The 26,467-nt window shown below is 46.4% G+C and overlaps 2 protein-coding genes across 4 annotated transcripts in view; both read left to right on the plus strand.

Annotated features, from left to right (window-relative positions):
• Positions 1–451: 451 nt before the first annotated feature.
• Positions 452–26,098, plus strand: PRPS2 (phosphoribosyl pyrophosphate synthetase 2). 3 transcript variants are annotated; one of them, XM_032475570.1, is made up of 8 exons: positions 452–713; positions 6,249–6,432; positions 13,836–13,934; positions 14,632–14,756; positions 20,650–20,823; positions 21,659–21,818; positions 23,523–23,629; positions 24,843–26,098. In XM_032475570.1, the coding sequence occupies exons 1-7, from the start codon at positions 592–594 to the stop codon at positions 23,613–23,615; spliced, it is 957 nt and encodes a 318-aa protein (XP_032331461.1). In that variant the 5' UTR covers positions 452–591; the 3' UTR covers positions 23,616–23,629; positions 24,843–26,098. The 3 variants fall into 3 exon arrangements, with proteins under 3 accessions (XP_032331461.1, XP_032331460.1, XP_032331459.1); XM_032475569.1 differs by having other exon boundaries at positions 453–713; positions 23,523–23,663; XM_032475568.1 differs by having other exon boundaries at positions 453–713; positions 23,523–26,098.
• TLR7 (toll like receptor 7) overlaps positions 23,636–26,467 on the plus strand; it is a 36,028-nt gene continuing 33,196 nt past the window's right edge. The window contains exon 1 of the mRNA XM_032475562.1: positions 23,636–23,663. Coding sequence (XP_032331453.1) covers positions 23,660–23,663 — 4 coding nt within the window. The 5' untranslated portion in view covers positions 23,636–23,659. The remainder of the gene's footprint in view (positions 23,664–26,467) is intronic.

Below are 26,467 nucleotides of genomic sequence, written 5' to 3' on the forward strand. Positions count from 1 at the left end.
GGACGCGCCGCTGCACTTCCCCACTCCTCCTCCCTCAGCTCCGTCCCCTCCAGCTCCTCCCCCGGGACCCGCGCAAGCGCTTTGCCGCTCCTCCGCCCCCTCCAGCTCCTCCTCCCGGGCCCGCGGCTGCGCTTTCCCACTCTTCCCACCGCGCGGCACCTCCTCCTTCAGCTCCGCCCCCTCCAGCTCCTCCTCCCGGCCCCGCGGCTGCGCTTTCCCACACTTCCCACCGCGCGGCACCTCCTCCTTCAGCTCCGCCCCCTCCAGCTCCTCCTCCCGGCCCCGCGGCTGCGCTTTCCCACACTTCCCACCGCGCGGCACCTCCTCCTTCAGCTCCGCCCCCTCCAGCTCCTCCTCTGGGACCCGCGGCTGCGCTTTGCCGCTCCTCCGCCCGCTCCAGCTCCTCCTCCTTCAGGCCGGCGCCTCCGGCTTCTCCTCCCCCCGCCCCGCCCCTCCGGCTCCGCCCCTGCTAGCTCCTCTTAGCTCCGCTCCGCTCTGTGGCCACCAGACGCGCTTTCCCGCTCTCGCCGCCGGTTCCTGCGCTACCGCCGCCTCCGCCGCCTCGCGCCGCTCCGAGCCCCGCGCCTCACCATGCCCAACATTGTGCTCTTCAGCGGCAGCTCTCACCAGGACCTGTCCCAGCGCGTGGCCGACCGGCTGGGCCTGGAGCTGGGAAAGGTGGTGACCAAGAAGTTCAGCAACCAGGAGACCAGGTGGGGGCCGGGCCGGGGAGGCCGCTGGGCGCGCGGCTGCGGGGCCGGGCCGGGGCCGGCGCCTGCCCGGGACCACCTCCACGGCTGCCCGTTCCCCCTTCCGGGGCGGGACGGCCACGCCGCGGCGTCCGGGAGAAGCCGAGGAGGGCGGCCCCAGCCCGGAAGAGCGACCTCGGGGCGGTCGCAGGGCTTCAGGGAGAGGTGGGCGCAGCCGGCGGCAACTTCATCGGTGCAGGGCACGCGGGGAGGGACGCCCCTGGGCGTGCTCGGCCCGCGGTCCGCGTTCCTGCCGGGCTCATCCCAAACCCCGGGCGCGCTGGGGAACGTCCCGCCCCTGTCCCCAGCCCCGGCTGCGGGCTGGGTTCGCCTGGGGCCCTTGAGAAATGCCGCTTCCCCGCCCTGCCCCAGAGGTTCTGATCCCAGGTCTGGGAATCGGCGTTTTAAAAGCTCCCAGGTGACAGTCCTGAGCTGCCAGGGTGCAGTCTTCTGAGGTATCCCGAGGGTGTGGTTGTGCAAAGGGTTTAAAGAGCCTGCGAACTCCAGGGCACACATGCTGGGATCCCTTGTGCCAACTTTAACTTGTCTGCTTCAGAGATGATGGACTTTGTTATTTCAGCTTCTTCGTTGTCATGGGACTCTGCTGGGTTCCAGCAGCAAGGCAGTGGCTTGAGTGTAACTGTTACCCGTGTCTGAGGTCCACAAGAAGTGGTCACCTCTGTTCACTGAGGTCCGGCTGGTGGCCCCCTCAGGAGCTGGGCCAGTGGCTCCTTTTTTTCCCACTTGCCTGAGTCCACGGAGCTCTTTGACTAATTTCAAGTTGATCTCATTCTCCTCTAACTTATATGTCTACCGCTGTCCTCAGTTACTGATCATTTTGATATCTTTGGCAGAGATCCAGTTCGGCCAACGTTTTCAGCAAGTGGTGCTGCATCAATTGTTGACAGCTGCAAAAAAACAAAACAAAACAAAACTCCAGCCATACTTTCCACCATTTCAGAAATTAACTTGAAATGGATCATAGGCCTAACCGTAAAACCTAAAGCTGGACATTCCTGGGAGAAAATCTTGATGATCATGGGTTAGGTAAGGATTGCTTGGATACTGAGGGAGGTGTATTATTACATATCAGAGAAGATGGTTTTGCTGTTATGTGAAACCCTTCTTCCAGGTGGGAAATCACCATTGCATGGCCCTGATGATAGTATAAGTGAAGAAACACTTGTGAATGAGTATCAGGGGGTATTAATGCAAGTGTCTTTCAGCTGAAGAATTGTACTTTGCAGAGTTGAATACAGAAGCCTCGAAGGATGTCTAGGGCCCTGGAGAAGGAGAGTGATCTGGTTTGAATGCTGCAGCATTTTGCCAGTCCTGAGTTTCAGTAGCTTTAAGAGGAATGGGCTCAGAGGAGGAGGGTATAGCTCAGTGGCAGAGCGTCTTCCTAACATGCATGAAGTCCTGGGTTCAATCCCTGGGGCCTCCATTAAATAAAAAAATAAATAAACCTAATTGCCCCTGCAACAAAAGTGAAAAAAAAAATAAATGAGGTCACAGTTTTTGTTCAGGAGTTGGTGTTGTATAAGTCAATGAGAAATTTTTATTTGGTTCTGAGTATTTTTATAAGTACCACTTGATAATTAGAAATCATGAGGTTTCAAAAACTACTCAGTGTGAAGTTACATTGTCTCATGCAATATATGTATTGAATACATATATTCAATGTTTATTCATTGTATATGTACTTAGTATATATTGCATATAGAATATAAAAGCAATATATATATATATATATAGCTTATATAGTTACAGTTTGTGTTTTTAATATCTAGACTGTAAAAGGTTAACTGGCTGACTTTTCTCTTTCCCATGAGCTGTCTAGGTCCAGAGACTGATTTTTACAAACAGTCCCCCCTGTACCAGGTACTGTGCTACTGATCCAGTTTTTTACCATGTGGTGCTGGAGATGAGAAACAGAAGGGCAAAAGGAGGAGAGAATTGATTCATTTCAGGTCAGGGGCCCCTTGCTAAATCTCCCTGAGCCAGGACCAGAAATCTGGTTTGCTGTCTGCTGGTCGTCACTCCTCCCATTCCCCATTTTAAAAACACTACCTAATCGGACACAGAGCTTTGCGATTTTACCTTCTCATCTCGAAATCATTTCAGCTCTGCAGGGAGCTGTTGGGCCCAGCTTTACAACAGACCACTGAAATCCCACGATGGGACAGCATTGATGATGGTGTCTGAAAGTCTGTGGTAACACTTCACGCTGGTCTGTTAACCTGCCCACGGGGTCCTTAGCTGTACTGTATGACCCCAAGTTCTGGTTCTCTGTTGTGTAATAAATCGTCCCAATAATTGTTGATTTGACTCTCAGACCTGCAATTTGGGCAGGCCCCAGTGGTGGCATCTGGGACGGGTAACAGGCTGGAGGAGCCACTTCTAAGATGGCTCACTCACATGGCTGGTAAGCTGGCCCTAGCTTGGGCCTGGAAGCTCGGTTAGGAGCCTCAGTACCTCTCCGCAGGGCTGCTGGAGCTTCCTTAGTAGAGCATGGAAGCTGGGGTCCAAGCCCAAGGATTCCAGAAGATGGGAAGTGGGAGAGGCCAGACTGTTAAGGCCCGGGCCCCAGATCTGGTGCGTCACCGCTTTGGTCACGTTGTGCTGCTGAGCACGGAGTCCTCCCAGATCCGGGGGGAGGGGACAGAGACTGCGCTTCTTTTATTTATTTATTTATTTATTTATTTATTTACTTTTTAAATGGAGGTACTGGGGATGGAACCCAGGACCTTGTGCATGCTGGGCACACGCTCTACCACTGAGCTGTACCCTCCCCCGCAGACCGCGCTTGTTGGTGGGAAAAGTGTTAGAGTCTGTGGCCATCTTTTAATGACCACACCCATTCGTTGTTGACTCAGATAAACTCATCAGCCTTCTTATTTCGGGATCAGTAAAGAGCCTCTGTCTGAACAGCCCGTGGATGCCGCCTTCTGGCCACAGTGTTTGAAAGACTCAGAATAAAGATCAGCCATGACCATCTTTGTGAGTAGAAGCAGGAATAGCTTGGGGGGAAAGTTGCCATGGTGACCGGATGTATTTTTCCATTTTCCCCTGGACTGCTAGTCATATGAAGATTGAGGTTCCTGAGGAAAAATAGGCCAAAGAAGCTGAAATTTGGGGGAGAAACAGTCATAACGCCAGGAGTTGGTAGGCTTTTTCTGTAAGGGGCCAGATAGTGGTTATTTTAGGCTTTGGGGGCCCACATCTGGTCTGTCGCTACCATCTACGGTTCTTTAGGGGAGAAGTTCATCATGGGTCCCTGCGTACCCTTCTGGAGGCTCCAGGAGGGGATCCATTCCTGGTCTTGTCCAGCTCTTCGAGGCTGCCCGCATTCCTTGGCTCTTCGCCCCTTCTTCCATCCTCAAAGCCAGCAACAGAGCACGTCTCACCCGGCTTCTGTCCTCACATCTTTCTCCAACGTCTTCTCTCTCCCTCTTCCATTTTTAGGGACCCTTGTGATGACACTGGGCCCGCTACAATAATCCAGGATAATCTCTCTGTTTTAAGGTCAGCGGTCTAAGTAACCTTAATTCCATCTACCACCTTGCTTCCCCTTGGCCATGTAAACTAACATAAGGTTCTGGGGATTGGGACAGAGACGCCTCCGGAAGGTCATTGTTCTGCCTACCACACCATTCTCAGCTCCTGGGCTGTAGATGGTCGGCCCTGCGATTTCCAAATTGACTTCACCCCATGGTCACTGTGATGCTCACAAAAAAATTACATTGAGCTCCTTAGCACTCGAGATAGGCGGGAGCACACAGACTGCTGTCTGTCTCACTCTCATCCTGAGGCTGGCATCGTTCTCTTTCCATCGGTAGCAAAGCACACGTGAGAATATGACCCGCTCTTATCAGAACTCATTTTCACATCACGTCCGCTTGAAACATGTCATTTTCGTCTTCTAATTCTACTTGAAGTTAAGTAGAAGCTTCTGTTGATAGACTGTGGTATTCCAAATGTCACTGGCATTTAAATTTTCTTGAGAAATAATTGGCTCTTTTCATAGAACAATACCGTTGGGTAAATTGGCTTATGGCAGGAGGAGGAATGCGGATAATTGTGTACGTGTGTATGCCAACGTTGGGCCGGCTTGTTCTCATGTTGAACACCCATAATTCTACACCCAAAGTACAGAAATTTTCTAATAAGCAATTTTCAAAGACTTTTGAGCGCCCACCTGCTCTTTCTCAAGAAGCTACTGGAGGATACCAATCAGCAGAACAAGGAAGTACCCCATGATGGGGCACAGAAAGTGGGAAGTCGCGGAGTGGAGGGGCTCCCCGGGGGCAGCTGTACACGGGTGGAAGGAGAACCTGGGTCAGCCAGCTCGGGGAGGACGGTGAAAGGGAGACCCCTCAAGGCCTCTGACATCGTGGGGTTTAGATTGTCACCCAGGCGTCAGGACTGCCATCTGTATTCAGTACGTAGAAAACTTCCCAGATGAAAAGGTAGGATACTTTCCTCCAGGGTAAACAGACCAAAAAAAAAAAAAAAAACCAACTGTGCATAAAAGGGAAATCAAACTTGGCTTTTAGCTGACTCCGTGGCTTGAGTGTGAATGGCATTGACACAGTTAAAATGTAGCCTTAAGACTTGGTTAGAAATCCTGACCTAAGTTGGGAGGATGGCAGGATGGAGATGGGCAGGCTGCCCGCAGTGCTGATGGTGGTACCCGGAGGAGGCAGAGGTAAATCTCATCCTCACACGTGATGCTGAAAATGAAACATCAAAGTGAAGCAATACAATCGTGAGTGAGGGACTTGATACAGCTTTTAGCTGTTTATCTTCAAGAGTTGAAATTGGCTGCCTCTGGGCTGTTTGTTACAAGCCATACAGAATGATTTGAATTTTCTAAGCAATATGTATAGGTAATGTTAATAGAAGTAAAAAACTAAAATACAGTATTTTGCAGAAAAGAGTTAAGATCACAGGCCCGAGGTGAATTTCTAAAGAGCAGATGAGATCCCCTCACAGAGGAAAAAGGCCACTTTGCAAGGTGGCCCTCGGCTGACCCCTGGGAACTTAGGTTTTGCAAGGTTTCCCACCGTCCCCTGTGGAATGGCTCATTGCTGAACTGTATAAACCATGTGGCTAACACTGAGTCCCTGGGAGTCTGAAATTTGGGGACTTGGTAAGCAGAGGGTGCCTACGTGATGTGCCCCCAATAAAACCCCAGGCACCGAGTCTCTGAGGAGCTTCCCTGTGGGCAGCACTTCACGTGTGTTGTGACAGCTCATTGCTGGGGGAATTAAGAAGACCTCTGACTCCACGGGGGGAGGACTCCCGGAAGCTGGCACCAGGTCTCCCCAGACCTCGCCCGTCTGCTTTTTCCCTTTGCTGATTTTGCTCTGTCTCCTTCTAGGGTAATGAGTCATAGCCGTGAGGACTACAGCCTGCCAGGTCCTGGCCAGTCACCAACCCTGGGGGTGGTCGCAGCGCTCCTTTGATATTAACAAGTGGCATCTTCCTTTTCCCTAGCGTGGAGATTGGTGAAAGTGTGAGGGGGGAGGATGTCTACATCATCCAGAGTGGCTGCGGCGAGATCAACGACAACCTGATGGAACTCCTCATCATGATCAACGCCTGCAAGATCGCGTCGTCCTCCAGGGTGACCGCCGTGATCCCATGCTTCCCCTACGCCCGGCAGGACAAGAAGGACAAGGTACGGGTGGGGTCCTGTTGGAGGAAGCTGCTCTGGTTCAACATCTACATTTCTTTTCTCACCTCTTACCCCGCAGTCCCTGGAAAAGGATTCCTTTCTGTTGTACTCATTGAGTAACGGAGCTTTCTCATCTGTCTCTGAACCAGCCATCGCGTTACTATCTGTAGGCATAGAAACAGATAGAGCATATTTTTGCAGGATGAAAATACCATCACTGTAGTCGTTGTGATGAAATTGTTGTATATCTTTGGGGCGGTGGATAGAACAAAATACACACATGTGCGCATGCATGAGGTCCTGGGTTCAATCCCCAGTACTTCCATTTGAAAAAAGAAAGGAAAGAAACTGGGGCGAGAACACATTGGACCTCAGCCTTGTTTCTTAGAGCTGCGTAGGAGTCTACACTTACCTCAAGATACTGAGTTTAATGTATACAATTATCTCCTTTTAACCTCCCAAGAGGAATGAAGTTAATACTGTTGAACTGTTCTTTTGTAACATTAACACTGTAGGAGACTCTGTGAGTTTCTAGAAGAAATTGAAGAAGATGGGGTCTTTGTCTTGGAGGAAAGTCAGGGTTGGAGGGAACCCTAAAGGGGATTGTAATACTTTGCTAGGGCTCCCATAGCAAATGACCACAAACTGGGAGGCTGAAGACAACAGAAGTGTACTCTCTCGCAGTTCTGGATGCCAGACGTCAGAGGTCAAGGTGTCAGCGGGGCTACGCTCCCTCTGAAGACTCTGGGGGAGCCTCTTTGCCTCTTGCTGTTTCTGGTGGCCCCTGGCATTCCTTGGCTTCTGGTGGCATCACTCCCATCTCTGCCTCTGCCTTGACGTGGCTGCCTTCCTGTGTCTCTGTGTGGCCTTTCTTTTATAAAAGCACGGTCCTGGCCCACCCTAATCCAGAATGACTTCATCTTGATCTTCACCTTAGTTGTATCTGCAAAGATCCGATTTCCTGATGAGGTCACAGCCTGGGGTTCTGGGTGGACGTGAGTTTTGGGGATACCATTCACCCCTCTCCAAGCTGTCCTGTATTTTATGAGTAGATGTTCAGTAGGTTCCGTGTGAATCCTTCCAGCTTACCAGACACTGCTGTTCTGTGATGTGGTAACTGATGATGAGAGGTTTTCCCAGTTCACCTCCATTTATTTCCATAATTCATTTTCTGAAACAACGCAATTTTTTCAACAGCACATAAGATCTTGTATATGGAAAAAAATCCCTTTTATAGATTTGAATTCCCCGTAAATTTTAGTGCCAAACTTCTTCAGGTGAGGTTTTCAGACCCCAGGCTGAATGCAGCATGGTCAGTTACTTTCTTACTAAAAGTTTGATCTCCAGAACCCCATCCTGCACTTGAAATAGGATCCACTGTATATATTAGAAGAGGTCTGCAAACTTTTTCTGTAAAGGGCTTTATGGTCTTTGTGGGAACTCCTGAACAATAGTTGTTTCTCAGAGACAGACAATATGTAAATAAACGGGCATGGCTGTATGTCAGTAAAATGATTTACGGACACGGAAATGTGAATTTCATATAACGGCCACATGCCGTGAAATGTTCATGTGTGTGGCAGGTAGAGGGGTTTTTGTGTGTGTGTGTGTGTGTGTGTGTGTGACTTTGTGACTTGGCTTCAGCTTGTGGGTCGCCAAAACCTTTGATCCCACCTGTGAAGCATACGGCCTCCCACTTGTCATCTCTAAGTGGCTTTCAGTGTCAACTTGATTTGAAAGTTTTATGTGCATGTTTAGCTGCTAAGTTTCAATGTATTTATTTGGTCCCATCAGTATAGTCTGTTGTCTTAGCTCCTCCTCCATCTGTGTGTTTCCATGGACTATTTAGCATCTTCACCCTTGTCAGTGTCAAAAAGGACCTAATGCTCTGCTATAATTTCTCTTCCGTGTAACTGAAGGTTTAGTCAACTCTGTATTCTGTAATTTGTAATCAGCTTTTCCTTTTACTTCTAGTAGCTTTTGCATTTGGCCCTAAGATATTTGATAAATTACATCTTCAGTAAATTATTCCTTTTGTTATGAAATGGCCCTTTCCCACTGTTCAATGGTTCGTAACCCTAAGTTTCTTTTCAACTGACTCAAATATCAAGAAGCCTGCATTTTTGGTTTGTAGGTATCTGACTGGCAGTTACCTCTTGTTCCAAGATGGTATTTTCAGGCTTTGTTTCTTTTGTTTATTTATAGTGAAGTCTTCGTTGTAGAGAGAAGCTGGCATTGTCCGTGTGGCTGGTCTCCTGCCCCCACAGGGACGTGATGTGACTCCGGGCCCCTCCACTGCACTGACCAGAGCTCTCGGAACCCTCGTGGTTTAACTGTTCTGTGGAACCGCTTCATTTGACCCTCTCTTGATCTGTGCTCCTATTGTCAGATGTTTACGTGGGTTTTCCGTTTGGGGCCATTTTGAGCACCAGTTCCTTTCCTTCCTCTCACTGCTTCTTAGTCACTTGGCTGTAAGTGTGTTTCTTGGAAATAACATGGTAGCCGCTTTTAGTTTTTAACTCGATCAGACAACTCCACGACTTTCTGAACTGAAGCACTGATGGAAGAGCTAAGATGCTCATCGTCAGCAGCACAGAAGCGAGGATGTGGCAGCGGCTGAGAGACTGCGCAGACAGCAGCAGCGGGAATCCGGAGTTGAGAAATCGTGCACCTGACCGTTGGAGAAAACTGATAGGAAGGAAGATATCACAGAGGGCTGTATTAGTTTCCGATTGCTGCTGTAATAGGTTACTATAAATTGGGTGGCTTCAAACAACAGCAATTAGTCACTCACAGTTCAGGAGGGCAGAAGTCAAGAATCAGGGTGCGACAGAGCCCCGCCATGTCCAGAGGTTCTACAGGGGGTCCGTCCTGCCCTCTCCCAGCTTCTGGCAGCTGCCACGTTCCTTGGCTTGAGGCCGTATTATCCCGACCCCTGCTTCCATCCTCACAGGGCCTTCTTCTCTGGTCTCTGTGCAGTCTCCCTCTTTGAGGATACATATGCCAGCACTGAGGGCCGTCTGGGAGAATCTCCTTACCTCAGAATCCTTAGTTTAATCACATCTGCAAAGGCCCTCTTTCCAAATGAAGTAACAGCCGCACAGGTTCCAGGGCTTGGGACCTGAGATTGTTGAGATCAGCCCACTCCAGGGGGCCTGGAAGGAAGTCACCGATGGGTGAATAAGTGAGTCTTTTAAGAACAGCTCAGACTTTGAGATAGTGTCATTCGTATAGCATTTATCGTCTAAGTCAGGATACTTGAGAGCCTGAAAGGGGATTCTATGAGTAAGTATGCCACGGGAGTGTCTACCTGACTGTCCCAGGTGAGTCTGACTCACGGCCACCTTTTGTATAGCCTGTCGCTTTGGGACTGACCTTGGAGGTGACCGGGACTTGTCAATGGTCCCAGCACTATTGTCTCTGACCTGTCTGTGTAGTCAAGGTGCCTCGTGTTATAGTGAGGAGAGGCACTTCCATTCTTTTCACCACACTGGTCGAAAGGGAAATCCTTAATTTTGTCTGTTGATTGAGGTGTGCCTTTGTATTTTTCAAATTGCTGCTAATAATTTTTCTAACTATTCGTTTCTTTCCTTAGATCAAGTGGTTTGCCTTTGTATCAGGAAACAGTTGAAGTGAGGGTAACAAAGGGTTTAGTAAGCACTTAAGAGAAAGGGCCTGAGCCTCTGAGCATAGTCATTTACCAGCAAGGGTGAGTGAGGAGGCCCAGAGTGATGGGGGAAAACACTTCTTGTCCTTTTTGGCTTTACTTAGATAGGCTAAAGGCCCTGCAGTGTCAGAACGTGATGGGAAGTCATGGGCCACATTTGTCCTATGAGATCAGAAAGAAATCCTCCTCCTCGGCCCCCAGGAGGATCCGTGGGAAGCCCCCCAGACTTTCTCATGGCCTTTCCTCCCCGTAGGACTGCACTGTCTTTGGTGTCTAAGACACTGTGGAATTCCCTGCAATTGATCTACTTAGAGTTACTGGCGGAGAAGCCCAGAAAAAGCTAGAGCCTTTTAACCATATTCAGAGCTTGTTGCATCTCCCTGCTTCTTTGTAAGTAAGCTTTGGACAGCCATAAAATCTTGGTTTTTGGCTTTATTTGTATGTGCAAGAAACCAGGGACAACTCCTGACAGTGAAGGAAAGGTTTCCTCTTGATCAGCACGTTGTAATACTAACATGGAAAAGTGATGACGATCTAGTGTTAGTTGTACAAGGCATGGTGCAGGGTGGTCTGAGCTCTGGGGCTCCGACTCTGGAATCAAGTGGGCTCAGGTTTGACTTTTAGTGTCATTATTTGCTCTTTGTCCTTTGTGTCTTTTCGTTTCCTCCTCGGTGAGTTAAAGGCAGTATTTACTACTATTTAGAAAGTGCTTAGCTTATAATACACAAGTGGGCAGACTTTTCTCCGAAAGAGGCAGGTGTCAGATTTTTTAGGCTTTGTGCACCACAGGGTCTCTGTTGGAATCACTCACTTCCATCATTTTGGTGAGAGCAGCCATATGTAATGAAGGGGCGTGGCCACGTCCCAATCAAACTTTATTTACGGGCATGGAAATTTCACATACTTTCCAAGTGTCACAAAATAGTGCTCTTTTTTGATTGGTTTCCATCCACTTAAAAACGTAAAAACCATTCTTAGCTCCCAGGTTGGTAGAAAAACAGACCACGGGCTGGCTTGTCCCCGGGGCCGCAGTTCCCGGCCCCCGCCCCCTGCTCTGGTGGCTGCTCAATAATTGCTTATTTCGTCCCCTGGTAGTAACAGTATGAAGTGGGCACAGCTGGAAAGAACTGCTTTTGAGGGGGTAGAGGACTTAGGGCTTTTTTGCAAAGTTTTCAAGGTTATGTTCTATTTTCAATGATAAAATTGTTTCTTTTTACTTCTTAACTGGAAAAATTGGGCTGTTGTGCTGACATGAATTTCTATAACCTTGGAAATTGTGAAAGCTTGTGTCATTTCTGCTTGGAGCAGGGCAGCATCTGACACATTGAGAGTAAGATCTGGACTATCTGGAGAGTCTCTGTCATGATTGGACTGGTTGGTTCGCCGAAATGCCATACTGATTTTTCTCTTTACTGGCTGTCAAGTCAGTTAGCTTGGGGATCATCTTTCCTGCAAGCCACATAGTGAAACACAGTACAAAATCCAAATTTGAAAACAGAGTTTGGAGGAGATCAGAAACTATGAATTTAGAAATGACTCCTGTGTTTTGGCTCGATGTCATGGAAAGATGAGAATGGAGGAATCTTTTTAGAGGTTATCAAATTATAGGAAGAGCCCCAAATTGCTTAGTATTGTGAGTAATTCCCAGCGATTGATTTGTTCTTTTAATTGGCCTGGAATTTTGTTAGACTAAGTAATTCTCACCATCAGTGAGGTTAATGACTGAGCCTCAGAAACTTGGTGTTCTAGAGATTCTGTTATTAAATATTTATCAAAGAACTATCGCATGCAAAGTACAGAGCTGGGTGCTGCAGGTGATGGGGAAATCTCCAGAACCAATTCTTTGCCCTTGAGGGATACATGGTCTAGTTGTCGACTATACACCGTACACAAAATACCTTCTGGTGTCATTCTGTCAGCAGGTGGCATCAGGTGGTCCCTAATGGTGGGGGCCAAATGCTCTGTCCCTTTAGAAGGGACAGATCACTTCTCTCTGAAGTTCTTGAGGTGCTTTAAAGTTGGGTTATTGGAACCAGGTTGAAGGATGAAACGCACTGGCTCAGTGGGGATGGGGTCGGGGTAAGGGTAAGGTGGGTGTGTGGCTGTGGAGGGCAAGGCTTCAAGCGTTCTCCAAAAGAGGGAGAGCGCAGGCTCGGTACACGATGTGGGGAGGATCCTGCCTTGTGGCCGATGTTGGGGGTAGGGGGAGGCAGTCCAGTTCTCAGTAGCTAGAGCCACCGTGGGGCAAGGGCTTTCTAAGCCAAAAGCAGCGTGGAACAGAGCAAGGGAATTACACGATGAAAACATGAGTTATAATATGTAGTCAGTTCAGAGGGTTGAACAATTCAAAAAACTGAGGAAACCTTCCCCAGAATCTAGCTTTCTAGGAACATCTACTGTTAACACTTGGGGATGTTGCCTCTCATTCTTTGTGTTGAGGGGGGAAGTGTGTGTGTGTGTGTGCATATATATGTGTATTTTTCTAAAGTAATAGGTTTCTTTTTAAGAAAAGAATGGTGTTATTAGAGAAAATAAAAATAATCTGTTACCATTGTGATATAATTACTTCCTGTGTGTGTTTTTACATGAACATACTCTGTGTGTGTGTGTGTGTGTGTGTGTATTTAACAGGGATCATTTATTTGTTACTGTTTTGAATGAAATCTTTGTTTTCAGCTTTACTGAGATATAATTGACATACAACATAGTGTAAGTTTGCATGAAACCTTCTCTTAAGCTTGCATTTGTGTGTGTGTGTGTGGTAGATTGAAATACTATTTACAGCAAAATGCTGAGCTCATTGCCTGCGTCTGGTCATGTCTGCGAAGTCCCTGGGATTGTTTGGGTGTGGACAGTCACTGTCCATAATTTACGGTGTGGAAGGGAAAGCAATGGACAAGTTAGGTAACTTCAGAGAGGGCACACTGTCCGGCTGCGTCTGTTTCTCAAAATAGCAAATTATCCATCACCTTAAGGTGTCCTTTCTTCTATCCGGTTTTTGTTGAATTTGTAACAGCATTCAGCGGTAGTGCGGTAGTGCGGAAGCGTGTCTGTAAGCACGGGCCTTGGCCTGAGCCTTCAGTGCTCTGCAGGGTGTGCCCCCGCCTCCTCCCTTCGGGCGTGCCCCCACCCGCCCTCCTGGACCACTGCCTGCAGCTGCGCTAGGCTTTGTTCAGTCCCAGGATGTGACGCTCGGCCTCCGTGATGTCACATGTGCCGCTCTTTCTGGAACGTTAGTCTCCCCGCCTCTGCTGTCAAGGGCCTTGAAAGCAGCTTCCGCAGAGGGGCCTCTCCCAACCAGCATCTTTCAAAGCGACGTCCCTCATGCTGGTCTGTGTGTCTCTCTCACGCTCACTTTCTCTCTCGGTCCCTATTATGCTACACACTTGTCACAATTTGAATGATCTAAATTGTGATATTACAGGTAGGTATGCTTAATTACTTGCTTCTTTGATGTCAAGCGTGTTATCTCAAAGGAATTGATGTAAATAGTAAATATTTGGTGAATAAAATGGGATGAAGATCTTTTGCTATTATAACATGTAGCTATATTAATAATTAAATTCTTTAAATTATCAAAGTGTTTAATAATTGTTAGGTATTAATGTTGATTTTCTTCACGTGTAATACAGCAGCTGTGATTCATCTTTCCCATGTAAATCTTAGTGGGAGGAATTTGAATGTCTCCATCTCTTCCCATCTCTCTTCCTGTTAGAAAATCCATGCCTTTCTATTCTAGAGTCGTGCTCCGATTTCTGCAAAACTTGTGGCCAATATGCTCTCGGTCGCGGGGGCGGATCACATCATCACCATGGACCTGCATGCCTCTCAGATCCAGGTTCTGGCATTTTCTTTGTTGTCCTTGGTTGTGGTGGGGGCTTAATGGAAGTGGTAAAATCCTAACTCTCTGTTAAGTCAAGTAATTTTCAAAGGAGGTAACATTCCTTTAAGTTTGTGTATAGTGACTCTCTCAGATTTTCCTCTTAACTCAGAAATATAATTTAATGTTGAGATCTGAATCCAACCACCATCCTGCCTGCAGTCACTTCTGGAGGAGTGGGAATGGCTTCCTGATACGAAACTAGAATTCCATCTCAATTTCTGGAAAACAGTTAGAATGGGAGAGTCGTAATGTAGGTTCTTTAAACTCTTCATAACTTAAGTTCCTTCATTTGTAAAAACAGGCCAAATTATCCTGGGCCTACTCTGTGATAGAATGAATGGTGAAGTATTTGACTTCTGATAAGGTGCTTTAGAAACAGCAAACCTCTCCTCCCCTGCTGCCCTACAAAGCCATCCTCCTGTTCCCCAGGATGTAGGCAATCGTAAGATAACAGACCATGTCCGCAAAGATACTGGACTGGACTGAAACTTACTCCCGGAACATATGTATCTTTTGATTGAATTCTGTTAGAATTAAGAAAAGGGAGTCAGTTAAAAGAGCTTCTTTTGAATACAGAATTAAATTTTATTTCATGAAAGGGATGATCTTTTTAAAAACTTGGCGATAACGTGACACTCACTTCTCCCCTCAGGGGTTCTTTGATATTCCCGTGGACAACTTGTACGCAGAGCCGGCCGTCCTGCAGTGGATTCGGGAGAACATCGCCGAGTGGAGGAACTGCATCATTGTTTCCCCGGATGCAGGGGGAGCCAAGAGGTACCGCGCCGCCGGCACGCTGCGGATGTCTGTGTCCGCCGACTGCTTTTTCCTTTTCGTCTGTGTTAGATAAGGAACCACGTCTTAACTTACTTAACAGTTGATTTTGCAAATGAGCAAGTAAGTAGCCAGCAGGCTTCACCCCCACAGCAGAGAGCCGTCGTCTTTGTTAACATGTCATCGCTCAGGAGAGAAAATACATCCACATATGTGTTTTCAGCAAAGGATATATTTTACTTAGGTTTTTTTTTTTTTAAATTTTTTTTAATTTTGGGGTAATTAGGTTTACTTATTTATTTTTTTAGAGGAGTACTAGGGATTGAACCCAGGACCTTATGTGTGCTAAGCATGCGCTCTACCACTTGAGCTATGCCCTCCTTTCTTTACTTGTTTTTCTTCTTTTTTTTAAGTTTTTATTTCTGATTATAAAACAATGAGCACATTTGAGAAATAAGGTTCTTAATTAACAACACGATCGACAAAGCTAGTCCTTCTTGCTACAAACAAACCCTTAGAAATGGAAGTCAAAATAGAACAGAATTTTAAAATCTGTGTCCTCAGAACAGCAAGAAAGAAAGGAGAAAAATATCTGTGGCCAAAAAATAAAGAAGGCCACAGCCATGCTGGAGGCAGCCTGGGGGATGGGCGTCAGGTCCAGGAAGAGGCTGGTGACTTGGGTGCTAATGCCCACACAGGGGCCTCTGGAGAGAAGGGAGATGACAGGGAGACCCCTCCCCTGCAGCCCAGGAGGAAAGCCCATCTTTCCCTGGGCCTTTGAGCGCGAGGGGAAGGGAGCCACCCGTGAGAGCTCAGAGCAAGGGTCTGTGCCACGGGCAGATGTGCGGTGCGATATGCGCTCTCCCCCTGGTGCGCGGGTCCCGATGCTGGGAAAATTCACGTAAAAATTGGCCTCAGGCTGCAAAGCCACCGCAGAGGGAGAATCCTGCAAGCCCAGCTGTTCAGTAAGCACTCCCCTCCTCCTGCCTGACAGTCCAGGTTAGACAGCCGAGGGGGCGCAGCCCACCGGGAGCCAGCGCCTGCAGATAACACGGCAGCCAACGCCGTGCGCTCACGGAACAATCACTAGACTATGAGATGAGGATGTTGGACAGAAACTGACATGGCATGAAAAGCATCCGCGTGCAGGCACATGGACTCGCATGAGGACAGTACTGAGCAGCCCTTCTCCAGGCTTTGCAGAGACCCAGGGAATTCAGGAGCAATCAGAGGGTTGAAAACGGGGAGGAGATGGAATGCCGATTTGATGCAACGTGCTTTACTGCACGCTGAGCCTCGGTGACTCAGAGTGACCTTGTAGGACCGCACAGCTGCTCTCTGGGGAGGGAAAAAGAGTGGGATGGAGTTTTAATGCCCAGGCAGGGGCCTCCGTCAGGAAGGGAGAGGGGAAAAGAGAGTTCTGTCCACCAGTCCAGTGAGGAAGCAAGGAAGCTCCTAGGTGTGCGGCAATAAACCTGTCACGGGAGAGTGGTGACCGTTAAGCTTGGGGATATCTTCACAGTGCAGACGCCCATCTGTCATCCATCTGCGACCAAGCTAGGGACCTAGAGTTGAACTCAAAAGCACACCTCTCAGTGCAGGCACCCCGAGTGTTGTCTGCTTCACACAGCAGGGGGATGTGGAGGAATTTCCACCAGAAGCGCTTGCAGTTTACTTGGAAGCTTACTGAAGTCGCACGGTGGGGTCTGCATTCAAACGTGGCGAATCCACTGGCCTGCTCGGAGCTTAGAGGTGAAAATGTGGGCTGAGAGGAGCATGAGCATAAGATGTAACTTATTTTTAAGAACAGCTTTATTGAGGTGGAATTCACATCCCTCCGGTTCATCCATTTAAAGGGCACAGGTCAGTGGTTTTTGTGTATTTAGAGTGAGGTATCTCTCACCACTAATTCTAGAACATTTTCATCACCCCAGAAGGAAACTTGTACCCCCTAGCAGTCACTCCCTACTCCCCCTCCCTCCAGCCCCTGGCCCCCACTAATCTCTGTTCTGTCTACGGAGCTGCCTCTCCGGGCGCTTCATGTGGATGGATCATTCAGCACATGACTTGAGTGTCAAGCCTATTTCTTTTTCTAACCAGAAAAACTTACTTTGATAGCTAACAAGCCAAAAGAATGATAGGTTCTGCAAACTTGTGTGGCTTTTTCTTTTCCTATCCCAACTCTGCATTTTATATATAGTCTAAAAAGATACACATGTTCTCAGCAAAACTTCAGGCAGAGTGATGTTCCCTATTTCCTTCTTGAGAGGCCTCTCTTCTCTCCACAGTCAGAATTTTGTTACTCACACATATCTCCCTTTTAATTTCACACGGATGAGACTATGCTACACACACTTCTTCACTGAGTTTTTAAAAAATGTGTTCCGTCTTGGCAACAATTCCACAGCTGTGCAGTAGATCTGCTTTCTTGTTTTTCACAGCTGGGTAATAGTCCCTTGTGTGCGGATGTCACAGTTCCTTTAACCAGTTTCCTGTTCCTCTTTAGTCGGTGCTGTGGTTGGCGCTCTTAAATACATGCCTGCAGCACTGCACCCACTCTCACGTTCTGTGTCCATGTGCAAGTAGGACACGTTCCTGGAACTGCTGCTTGTGAGTCAAAGGGCATGAGCCGTTTCGATTTGGTAGACAGGGGCACGATTTGGTCTCTCAAAGAAGGTAGACCATTGGGTTTAACAGATACACACTACTATATATAAAAGAGATCAACAACAAGGTCCTACTGTACAGCACAGGGGACTATATTCAGTGTCTTTTAATAACCTATAATGGAAAAGAATCTGAAAAAGAATATATATATATATATATATAACTGAATCACTTTGCTGTACACCAGAAACTAACACAACATTGTGAATCAGCTACACTTCAATTGAAAAACACTCGGGCCAGTTGACATTCCCAAGTGTGGATGCCAGTGACTGTGCACGGCCTTGCTCACACTGCTGATTTATCAGGCTTCTTTCGCTTTCTGATCAGCTAAGTGGTACATGGGGTCTCTTCCTGTTAGTTCCGGTTGCTGTGCATAAGGTCGAGCCCTCTTCCAGCACATGTATTTTTTTGTTCGTACCTTCTGCCTGTTCTGTCAGCTGGAGGCCTCTTCCTCTGCTATGTTCAGAGTTCTGCACAGTCAGGAAGTTCATCTCTGCCTCTCGTGTGTGTTGCAGATAATTTTTTAGTTTTTTAGTTCTTTCCTTTTTGTATTTTTGTTTTCTGTGGGACTTTTAAAACATTCTTATGTAGTGATACATAGCTCTTTTTCACATTATGGCTTCTGGGTTTATGAAGGATTCACCCTTACTTAACAGTCTTGTTCTTCCATGATTTCGTATGTTTTAAGGGTTTCCTTTTTCCTTTTTAATGTTCCAGTTTTTCTTCCATCTGCAATTTGTTTTGGAATAAAGAATGAAGTAAGAATCCAACTCTCCCCCTACCCTCAGCTATCAAATGGTTCCAAAACTATGAAATAACCCATTTCCCCCACTGATTCAAAATACCATCTTCTGTTATATACCCGGCACCCCCATCCACTTGCCAACTCCTGCTTTAAAAAATGCAGAATCAACTAGCCAGAGGAAATGGCCAGCAGCCACAAGCTGTTCTATTCACATCCCCTTCAGAGCAGCTGCACTCAGACTACCAGGAAAGGCAAGCTTTTTAGCGGTGTGCATTTCAGATTTTTTGTCAGCTTTCCTGTTCCACCAACTTTTTGCTGTCGATTTCTGTCATCCTCATATTCTGGAGTAAGCTGTTCCCCAACGGACTGAACAGCCTCGCAGGTAACACATGATACATGCAGCTGATGTTATCTGTGGCTTCTTCGCTTGATGTAAAAAGTCCTATTTCACCAAGGAAAACAGGTATGTAGCTGACAAATTTGAACTTGTTGCCTTAAGAAAAAGCTTGTAGCCTTGATTCTTTCCAGGTAAAATTTAATATCGCCAGAAAACTTAATATCACCACAAGAGGTCACTCATGGATAGTCTCAGAAGCAGAGAAAATAAACTTTAGGAGGAAACACCACTGTTGAGGCAGTCAACGTAATGTAAAGGTGGTTTGGGAAGTTGGTGAAACTAAGTAATTCAGATTTGATGTCTTTCATTTTACTTTTGGAAAGAATGTAATCATTTATCCAGAAGAAACAAAAATAAAACTATGTATTTTTTGTTCTAGCTTTTTCTGCCCAAGGTTTCAATGTGACGCATAGTCTCAACATTGTATGTTAGGAATCGGTATTAAGTCTCAGTTACCAACATGGAAGAGTTGTAGCCTGTTGAGAAATAGGAATATTCTAGCAACTCATGGGGCTTTTTGCAGGGATCTGTTCCTTTATTTTCTGCTTCTGACATTACCATTGGATACCTGAAGTGGCTGGGACTCCCACTCATGGCCCGTGCCCACCCCCACAACCACGTCGCTCTGCTTCTTTCCCTCACAGGTGCCCCCTGCTGGTCTGTTTGTTCGCAGGCTTAGAGCAGGATGGCCTGCGGAGGTGTGATCACAGGTTAGCTTGGCCTTGAGCGGCTTTGAACTTCAACCCCAAATGGTGGTGCTTCCCCATGTGGGGCTGTGGACCAGGGCCCTGCCACACAAAGATCACCCTAGTCCTTACAAATAAACAAGCACAAAATTTCATATATATGTACATCTGTAAGGTGTTTGAAAGTCTTTTCTTGGGAGAACCTGTCCTGCATTCTGAGAAACTAGCTTTATTTCATTGAAGTTTAAATGGTTTAATTTTTTATAAAATTAGCATGTAAATGGTGGTATATGTTTTAAGGTGATTACAGGGCAAAATTTTTGTCAGCTTTTAAATTCTGTTTATACATATGTACATACATATATATTCATACTTTTTTAACCACAATTCTTTTGCCACAATTGAAAGAAAATACTTGTTGTGGAATGTTCTCAGAAGCAGGCAAGGGTAGCTTGCAATACACACTCGCCTTCATGCAGCCCCCTTGGCCCCAGAAAGTGAGTTTCTCTCAGAGACTTGGTGGCGTTCTGCTTGATCAGGGCACCCATGGAATGCTGTTCCTGGTCGCCACCTGAGGAGGACGCAGTTATTGGGACCAGGACTTAAAGAGCATACAGAGGCTGTATCGTCTGATCAGTGTGTACTAAATTGGGGTGTATGAGCGTATATGTTTCGGTCCCTCAATAAACATTATTTTAGCTGAATTGCATAATGCGTGGCTGTTACTTTAGAAAGTAAACTAGGAAAATCTTCACGTCAATGGTGCTATGTTGTGCTGGTTTCATCATTGAAGTCTACTCTTCGCAGGAAAATTCCAGAATGCTCTGGGCTCACCAGCAAGCCTGGCCTACCTCCTTGTCCTTCTGTTGCCAGCGCAGGCCTTTCTGAGCTGATGAGCTTTGAGTATTTGCTGTAGATGGGCAGGGGTCGGACTGTGATTCACAGCCTCTGGAGGCCTCGAGTACATCCAACCCCGTTGTCACGTGCCTACGGATTGCGTGGATGCGCTACCTAGACCTTGTCCCCACCGGCTGCTCCCCAGGCTGAGCAGACGGTAGTTTCTAAATCACTTGCTTGAAGTTGTGCTCCTGACTCTAAAAGGTACCCACGAACGCTAACCCACTGAGTGTCAGCTCCTTAGCCGGGAGTTTTAGCCTGTAGTCAAGGCTCCCCGACCACCTTCACCGGCCGCCGCAAGTGCAAGGCCACGTCCCTGGCACGTGTCTCCCCATGGGTTGCTTAATGCGTATCCCAGACGAGGCCTGGCTTTGCAGGTGAGGCCTGATTCTTGCATCATCCCAAGTGTGGCTGGTTACGGCAGTCCTAAAACACAGCTGGGAAGAACACGGTGCCTTTGTATTGACAGTATTCGACGTATCCGCCTGTGTTTCCGCGCAGGGTCACGTCAATTGCGGACAGGTTGAATGTGGAGTTTGCCTTGATTCACAAGGAGAGGAAGAAGGCGAATGAAGTGGACCGGATGGTTCTTGTGGGCGACGTGAAGGACCGTGTGGCTATCCTCGTGGATGACATGGCCGACACGTGTGGCACCATCTGCCATGCCGCGGACAAGTACGAGGGCGGTTTGGGATGGTTTAGTGGGGAGTGTTAGGGCATCTCGCTAAGAAAGGAGAAAATGTTAGCTTTTGAAAACCGACCTCACTTTTCCTAATTATTACTGATGGCTTAGCAGTAGTTTTTCAGACCAAAGTCAATTCTAGGCCCATTTGTTTTGCATTGGTAGGAAAAAGCCATGCTCCTTGATGGCTTGGTTTTTATTTTCAAGGTTGAACTTCCAGTGTTAAAAAAGGTCAGCGGAGGTGCTTCTAAAACTGAGCACAAAAGGAAAAGTCTCTTCAGGCCCTTGCTTCCTTCTGCCTCCTCAGCTTCTGGGGCCCAGCCGTGTGTGGCTGTGGAACCCTTGTCCTGTGGCCTGTCTGACGTGGGGTGCACCAGGAGCAGGTTTCCAAGACAGAACAAAGAGTATAAAATAGCTCAACCTTCTCTATTGATTGGATGTCAACGTGTTGATATGTTGGCTTCATTGGTTTAAACCAGTGGCTCTCAACCAAGGGCAGTTTTGTTCCCTGGGAGACAGTTGACAATGTCTGGGGACATTTTTGGTTGTCACGACTGAGGAGAGGGGTGGTACTCTAGAGGCCAGGGATGTGCTACACAGCAGAGAATTATCCGGGCCCAACGCCAAGGTTGAGAATCACTGATTTAAGGAGTACAAAGTGTTTGGCCAGCTCATACCTTAAAAGATCCTGTTGTAGGCTGATAAATGTGAACGAAATTGGTTTCGTATCTTCCTTTATGGCATACACTATTGTTTTTAAATTCACACTAAGGGAGATGTCTCAAGAATATCCGTGTGCGCTTAATTTTTTTGTCTTCTCTTTTACAGGCTACTCTCAGCTGGAGCCACCAAAGTTTATGCTATCCTTACCCATGGGATCTTCTCTGGGCCAGCTATTTCCAGAATAAATAATGCTGCCTTCGAGGCAGTTGTTGTCACAAACACTATTCCGCAAGAGGACAAAATGAGACACTGCTCCAAGATTCAGGTACTGGTTATATTGCTGGCAGAGCTGGGCAGTGAGGCACACGCCTCAGATCCTGAGAAACAGCATCACGTCTTGTGTGTGTGACTGCTCGCTAAGGCAGATGTTGCCAGAGGTTACAGCTTCCCATAAAGGGAGGGTATGATACACGTTAGATCTCTGGGAAAGGCTGGGGCCGCCAGGGGTCAAAGTTAGAAATAGTAAGTGAATAAAACCACAATAGACAAATGGTAAGAAACAGGTCGTGCTCAAGTTAAACAGAATCGCTATATGACCCACGAGGTTAGCTCTACGGTTATACGCCCAAATCTGAAAATGGATATTCAAACAAAACTTTGTACATGAATGTTCCTAGTGGCCCTCTTCATAGTAACCAAAAGGTGGAAATGACCCAGTGTTCCCCAACAGCTGAATGGATAACCAAAGTGTGGTCTCCTCATACAATGGAATATTCCTCAGCCTTAAAAGGAAGGAACTTCTGATACGCGCAACAACATGAGTGAACCTTGAAAGTAGTAGGCTGAGTGAAAGAACCCCATCACAAAAGGACAAATATATGATATTTTAACTGGGTTCCACATATCTGGGAGCCCTAGAGTAATCAAAATCATAGGAAGGGAAAGCAGGATAGTGGTTGCCAGGAGCCTGGGAGCGGGAAGTTCATGTTTAATGGGAGCAGAGTTTCTGTTCGGGGTGACGAAGAAGTGTTGGAAATGGACAGCAGTGACGCTTACACGACCTTGGGAGTGTAATCAATGCCACTGAGTTGTATATTTAAAAATGGATAAAATGACAACTTTTATGTTATAAAATTTGCTGCCATTTTTAAAAATGAGGGAGGAAAACAAAGGAGTAGCTGGGCTGTGCCGAGGATCTCCAAGCTTTATCCCTCCTGCCCCTCCTGACTTGGGAGGACCCCGGGGAGTTGATGATCACTTGAGACCAACTGGCCTGAAATAAGTTGAAGGGGTTTGCATCCCCATTTTGCCTTTCTGTCTTGGTGAAGCGTGGCTAGTCCTCTCATCACCAGAAGCCTCCATCCCCATCATTAGAGCGTGAAGATCAGTTTCTCATCCATCCGAGAACAGCACAGTTCATTTGGCACCAGGAGATAAGACACGTTCAAGAACGGTCACAGTAGCCGTGCCTTAGATTTTCATGTCTGACGAGCAGTAGTTGAGAGTCAGCCAATTTAAGGCCCACAGGCCCAGTCCAGCCCACCAGCTGTTTTTGTAAATAAAGTTTTATTGGAACACAGCCGTGCCCATCCATTTATGTACCACCTCTGGCTGGTCTCATGCTGACCCCAGAGTGAGGTGATCACAGCTGTGCTTTTAAACAGCACAGTCCCTGCGTTTGCAGTAGCTGAGAGAGAGAAAAACCTCCCACATAATGACTGAGTAAAATTAATTTCAAAACAACAAACGCCCCAAGGAAAGGATCTCTCTGGTTGTCCACGGCCCTGAAAAGCCTCTGAAGCATCTGCGTGGGAAAATCTCACTTCCAGGATGCCGTACAGGCTTGTGATTTGAAGATAGACCCAAAACTGTCTGTCCTCTCAGAAGAAACGGGTGTTGGGGGTTTGATAGTGTATCTCATGTGCTGGAGAAATCATTTCGCGGCTTTCTGGTTTGGAAGTTTCTGATTAAACATGACTAAGATGTCGCACTTTCCTCTCCCCTTTTCTGTCTTTTCCTTGGCATTTAGGTTATTGACATTTCGATGATCTTGGCCGAGGCGATCCGAAGAACCCACAATGGTGAATCTGTGTCTTACCTGTTCAGCCACGTCCCCCTCTAAATCCAGGATGTGAGGTGTGGAGTGAGCCTGCTCTGGCTTCTGACATGCGTGCGTTTGTCTGATTTTTTTTAGCTTTAGGACTGCGCCGTTATATTCATGCAAAAGCCTCAGATCTCTGAATAATCCACGATCCGCTGTTTCCCCTTCTAAAGCTCATGGCCATTTATTTCCTGTTTGGTGGAGAGGGCGGTGGTTATTGGATCTTTAAGTGCACAGTCTTAAATGAGAAATATTTTTGTCATCTTGACTTGTTTTGATGGGTGACCTTTTTTTTTTTTTTTTTTTGTTCCGCCAGTACTTTGAGGCCACAACTTTCAAGTATATAATTCCATCGTGGAAGTTCTTAATTTATAGATTTCAGGGTTGCCAAAGGTCACTTCACATTAAAACCTCTGTGTAAATAGAAACTAATAATGCCTATGGACATTGGGGTAAACCCCTGTAGAGAATTAGCTTTTTACTTCTGCGTGAACCTTAGAAAATTTTTAATACTCTGAATTTTGAAATTTTTTTTTTTAGTAATCAGGTTTCAAATAAACCATTTTGGTTATTATGCTTAATTTGGACCAAATTTTATGTTGCCTAAGATGGCCACTGGCACATTTCCTTTTGGTAAACATTAGACATATCAGAGGCAATGTAGTTCTGTGTTTCTTTTTATTGCTGCTTCTGAGAAACGTAACGATCATGTACCTGAACTACTGTGTTCTAAAATTCCAGAGTCTCGTTCAGCAGTAGATCTGATTGGGAAACTGTTTAGAGACAGTCTCCAAGCTCGCTGTCACGTTCATGCTCTTGTCTGTCCATCCCAGATACACCTCATGTCCTGCTGTCTTGGGTTTTTTTCCACGTCCTGTTTTTAGCTCTAGCTTTTACTTTGCCTTTTTTTCCAATAGGTTCGCATGGTGGCTTTCCACCCAAAGACCTCTTTCCTAAGTCCCTTCAGATTTACTAGTCTGATCACTATTTGGCATTCAACTTAAAAAAGGGGGGGATTTTTGTGAGTGCCCCCAAATACATGTTTAAACATTATTTCCTTTAGTGTTGATCTCATGTTCTTTTACCTTTTGTAATCAGAAGCAGCAAGTCTCCTGTGCAACTGATTGTTTTAACTGAAGCTGTTACATGAAAAATGTAGACACTTGTTGCTCCGTTAAGTTACTGGCCCAGTGGCGGCCCAGCAGTGATGTGGAGGGAGGGTTGTTATCTACAATTTGTTATCCACAGATGGCCTTGAACAACTCCTGAGTGAGATGCCCCCGTCCTTTGTGGCGGGCGGCAAGCATCGAATCTGAATTTTCCTGTGTGCCCATTGGTAGCCGAGTGCTTCAGCCCCCAAAGAAGAAAATGTGCCTGCACAGACAAAGCCCAGGACTGATAAATACGAATCTCTCTCTTCTGCCGGATCTCCAAACTTGAAGAGAATGAATTCTCTGATCTAAATTCTGTGGGTGGAAAAAATGAAATCTATTTAAGTCATTAACAGACTTGAATAGCAGTCTTTAAGGTTTCAGACTTAACTACAGCAGAGGCTGAGTCGAAGTTGAAAAGTAGCGTTCTGGTCATTGCAGAAACTAGCATTTTGCTGTATCTTAACATGGCTTTTGAGAAAAAAATGAGAGTGTAGCCTGGTAAGGTCAACTATGCAATACAGACTGATTATATCTGGAAAGAGTTGATTTGAGATATGTAAAGAGCCTATTTGGGTGTATATAATTTTTATTTTGACAAATGAGTGATATCTGTATTTCTCGACATTTCTATGCATAGAGAAATGAAAATGTAGTTATGAATACGCACAGGTAGATGGCTTGGCCTCCAAGTGTAGACACGTTGACAGTGACTAAAACCAGCTGATTGGAAGGTAATCATTTCATCTAAGATTTAGAGTCTAACATACAGAGCTAGTTTTAAAATACTGCTCTTCTGATAGACATAAAAATCGCTATTGTCATCTCTGTTCAAAGAACTGATTGTGTCTATGGTTATTTAGCTCCACTTTTGTATTTTAAAGTACTTCTGGTACATTTATCAACTAACTAGACTAGACTTAGCCCTACGCAGTGGCGTTGTAGACCTTAACTATTGGATGGTTCAGTTCAACAAAGATGGTGAAGACGGCCTGGAGAGTGGCTTAATCCCAGAACTCAGGCATCCCTTGCTGCTTGTGTGGAGACATTTACATGAAACCACCAAATATCTTGGTCCTGTCTGACTCTGCTGAATGGTGGTCGACTCTGTGGACATCCAGCCAAAAACGGGAGCCAGAAATATGAATATACCAAAGTTGCCCAGCTTCCAACTTAAATTACATTCGTCAACTTCAAGAGACTCATATTACAATTCTCCTTTGGTAAATATGCCGACTAGATTCAGGAAGTATGTCCTTGGTGGTGCTTGCATCCGTTTAGAATATAGGATTTGAAGCTCTTCCAACACTACTAACACATTTCAATAAAATCCTGCTCCTTCTTTCTTCCATAGTGTGTAGCATCAGTCTGGAATGATGTGTTTTGATGGGGTCCTCGACATGTTTGCTATTTCACGGTTATAGCCCAGCATATAAAATTGCAGAAAAGCCAGAAGTTAATTGAAATCAGCTCTTCTCCATTTTGAAGGTATTTCTCCTTGCCTCAAAGCACAATAGCTGTGCCACATAAAAATTCTAGATGTTTTCATGTAAAACTGAAGATTGTACCATACGTTCACACATCAGAAAAGGAGTGTTCAGTATCCATAGGTGGGAGCTGACCAGACTTAGGCCCCACAGAAGTTTCTCATGTGCTTTGATTTCAGAAGCACCAAGAAGAGTTTCCTGCTCCCATAAAACAACTACCTGTTTGGTGATGCTT

This window comes from Camelus ferus, chromosome X, assembly GCF_009834535.1.
Source record: "Camelus ferus isolate YT-003-E chromosome X, BCGSAC_Cfer_1.0, whole genome shotgun sequence".
NCBI lineage: Eukaryota > Metazoa > Chordata > Mammalia > Artiodactyla > Camelidae > Camelus > Camelus ferus.

Excerpts from the sequence above, each read along its gene's own strand:
- PRPS2 (XM_032475570.1), top strand. The coding sequence starts at position 592 with ATGCCCAACATTGTGCTCTTCAGCGGCAGCTCTCACCAGGACCTGTCC. Across the intron at positions 6,433-13,835 it reads GGCAGGACAAGAAGGACAAG|AGTCGTGCTCCGATTTCTGC; the intron begins GTACGGGTGGGG and ends TTTCTATTCTAG. Across the intron at positions 13,935-14,631 it reads TGCATGCCTCTCAGATCCAG|GGGTTCTTTGATATTCCCGT; the intron begins GTTCTGGCATTT and ends TTCTCCCCTCAG.